The sequence below is a fragment of the Loxodonta africana genome, chromosome 14, assembly GCF_030014295.1.
Source record: "Loxodonta africana isolate mLoxAfr1 chromosome 14, mLoxAfr1.hap2, whole genome shotgun sequence".
In the NCBI taxonomy this organism is placed as follows: Eukaryota; Metazoa; Chordata; class Mammalia; order Proboscidea; family Elephantidae; genus Loxodonta; species Loxodonta africana.
Window position 1 is genome coordinate 90,450,521 of NC_087355.1, and position 2,891 is coordinate 90,453,411.

At 63.0% G+C, this 2,891-nt stretch overlaps 1 protein-coding gene across 1 annotated transcript; it reads right to left on the minus strand.

Annotated features, from left to right (window-relative positions):
- Nucleotides 1–213: 213 nt before the first annotated feature.
- LYPD2 (LY6/PLAUR domain containing 2) lies at nucleotides 214–2,237 on the minus strand. Its single transcript, XM_003422424.3, has 3 exons — nucleotides 2,180–2,237; nucleotides 855–974; nucleotides 214–419 (listed from the first exon to the last, which is right to left on the minus strand). Exons 1-3 carry the CDS (start codon nucleotides 2,235–2,237, stop codon nucleotides 214–216), a joined length of 384 nt encoding a protein of 127 aa, XP_003422472.2.
- Between the last annotated feature and the right edge of the window lie 654 nt (nucleotides 2,238–2,891).

Sequence of the window (2,891 nt, forward strand, 5' to 3'; positions counted from 1 at the left end):
CCAGGAGGGAGACTGCTAGAGACAGAGGGGCTGAGGGAGGACTGAGGGACGGGATGGAGCCGGAGACGCAGCATGCGGCCCAATCCCACCCTGTTGGGTGGTGGACAGAGCGGCGGCCAGGAGGAGAAGCAGGACGCACGTGCAGGCACACTTCTTTAACTTGCTGGCTGCACAGGCTGTGTGCAGGGTAGGGTGTGGGGTTGGGAGGGGGTCCTAAAGCCCAAGACTCCAGAGGGAGATCAGCAGTGAGACGTAGGCCAGGCCTCCAGGGCCTCCTTGGGCGGGGGCGTAGTCCACATTGCACAGATCGGTATTGCAGCAGGACACAGGCCGGGTCAGGCCGATGCCATCCATGTCTGAGGGCTCACACTTGCTGGCGCAGGACTTGGTCACTGTGGAGTCCCCCAAGAATGGGTACACTGCAGGCAAGGGGGTGTTAGTGTCAGGGCGCCGATGCCCCAGAGCCACCTGAGCAGGACCCACGCTGGGCTCACCCCATCTCAGCTCCTCCGTGCTGCCCCCCTCCTTTCCCTCGCCATCAGTGGCCGCTAGTGCCATGGAGCCCCACATTCCATGGGGCAGACTCCTGCCTGGAACGTGGACAGTGAGATGACCTGCAAAGTGAGCCTACTTTCTTCTTTTGCAAACATGAAGATGTGTCCTGAGGAGGGTGATGGAGGCAGGTGCGGGGGGCGGGGGGTGAAGGGAGATAGGGAGGGAGGGAAGGATGGAGGGAGGAAGGGAAGGATGGAGGGAGGAAGGCTGACCTAATGACCTTTTTTGGGGGAAGTGTAAACTGAGGGCTGGGTGACAGTGGTGGTGACAGGGTGTCTCTGGGATCCCCACACACTGACCAGTCTCCAGGGAGTAGAGTGTGGTCTTGCACATGGTCTCATTAGCGGTACAGGTAGCCAAGGTGACACAGCTGGACACGCTGGTGGGCTCAGGGCAGGCGAAACACCGCAAAGCTGTTGCTGGGGGCATAACGGGGACAGCTCAGGCATGCGGCCCCCGCCGCCAAGCCTCCCAGTCAGTCTGAGTGGGGAGGCTCAGCTCTGCACCAGAGGCCCAGGTCTGGGGGGCACAGATGCCCACTGGCCAAAAGTTGGGGAAGGGACGAGGTCCCGCTGAAGGCAAAGTCCCTGAACTGCCAGCAGGTTGGGCCGGGCTCAGCCTGAGGGCCTAGTCCCCATGTGAAGCAGGAGCCAGTCAGGGCCAGGGCAGGGAGAGGCAGGTGCGGTATTGTGTTGGGGACAAGACTGTGGCAACTCCGTGGTAACAGGTGCCGTGATGCAGGGGTGGGGGCAAGTCGCCCCTCAGTTTCCTCCTCTGCAAATTGCAGGGCCTAAGGCCTGTGGTGAGGATTAAGGGATCAGGCATGAAGGTATGTGGGTGCGGGGTGCAGGCTGGGCCAGGTGCTGCTGGTGTGTCCAGGCAGGTGGGGTGCTGCAGGGCTGGGGCAGCTCCACTCCCCTCTTGGTCCAGCTCCCCAAATTGTGGAAGTTCCAACTGGCCCAGGCAGCCAGGTGCACTGTGAGGCCACAGGCTCCACTCTCGGTAACTGGGTGGAAGGCTCTGTCCCCTCTCAGACCTCCGTTTCCTCCTCTGGGAAATGGGCAGAGCCATCAGGGACTGGCTGCTATACTAAGTTTCTCTTCTGGCTGAGTGTGGAGGCCCCAAGCAAGGGGGATGGGGACAACATCCCAAAACGCCTGGGTTTCTTTTCTCCTCTCCAGCCCCCATCCCCTCAAGCCAGTGCCTCCCTGGTCTCTCCAAGTCCATCCTGAAAGCCACCTCTCCCCACCGCCCCCACATACCTTCCTCCACCCAGTGGCTCCCTAGAACCTTTCCAGCTGACAGCCCTTCCCTGCCCACCCCCAACAGTGGAATGAGGCCCACTCCCCCAGCTGGCACCAAGGCCCCTCACAACACCCCTCTCACCTCACCTGGCTTTCACCTTCCCGTCTGGAATGCCCCTGTCTCCCCCACATCACTCCCCTTCTGTGCCCTCCTCGGACCGCCTCGGCTTCTCTTCTGTCCTCAGCTCCCTCTGCCCATCTCCCACCTCCGAGGCTCCTCCCCCAGGGGTCCTCAGTGGGGACCGCGTGGGACTGGGTGGGGTGTTGGGGCAGCCTACGGGGAGCGCACTTCCCATCCTCTACCGGCCGTGCGTCCTCACCGAGCTCCCCGCAGGTCGCCAGCACCAGAGCCAGGAGCGCCAGCCGCGTCCCCGCCATGGTCTCGAATCCGTGCCTCCTCTCCGCTCTCCTCGGCCTGCCCCGGCTGCAGCGGATGCCAAGTGCGGCTCTACCGGTCCGCAGAGCAGATTAACGGATTAACGGGATCCTGTTACCGGGGGCGGAGAGAGGAACCCCGCCCCACCTGGCCACCTTCCCTGCCTGAGGCCCCTTCCCACACCCTCCCTGATCCCTCCACAAGCACTCCGCACCCTTCCTAACCTCTCCCGCCCTCCATTGTCCGGGACCCCTCCCGCCTCCTGGATCCTCCTTCCTTTTGGGGTTCTCCTCCGACCAGCTGCCAGACCCTTACAGCCCCTCTGCCTGGGCTCTCCTACCTCTCCCTCCACTCCTCTGTGAGAGACACTCTAGATTCTTCCCCTCCAGCGGGCGCAGGTGGGCTTCCTCTCCCTCCTCCCGGGTGGTCCCCGGGCGGCCAGACTACTTGGTAGGGGACGGAACAGTAGAAACGGCTCTCCTGGGCACCTGACTCCTGGCCCAGTCAGGTATCCTTCCGCTGAGCTGTAGGCAGGACGCGGGTTCGAGGTCTAGAAACTCTGGTTTCCCATCCTCCCAGGGTGACCTTGGTCCTGGCCTCACCTCCCAGCTCCCTGGAGGAGGCCACGCTGTGGTAAGGGGTTGTTGCCTCAACTA

Coding starts and splice junctions, on each gene's coding strand:
- LYPD2 (XM_003422424.3), bottom strand. CDS start 2,237: ATGGCGGGGACGCGGCTGGCGCTCCTGGCTCTGGTGCTGGCGACCTGC. Junction 975..2,179: donor GGCGACCTGCGGGGAGCTCG/GTGAGGACGCAC, acceptor TTATGCCCCCAG/CAACAGCTTTGCGGTGTTTC. Junction 420..854: donor ACTCTACTCCCTGGAGACTG/GTCAGTGTGTGG, acceptor CCTTGCCTGCAG/TGTACCCATTCTTGGGGGAC.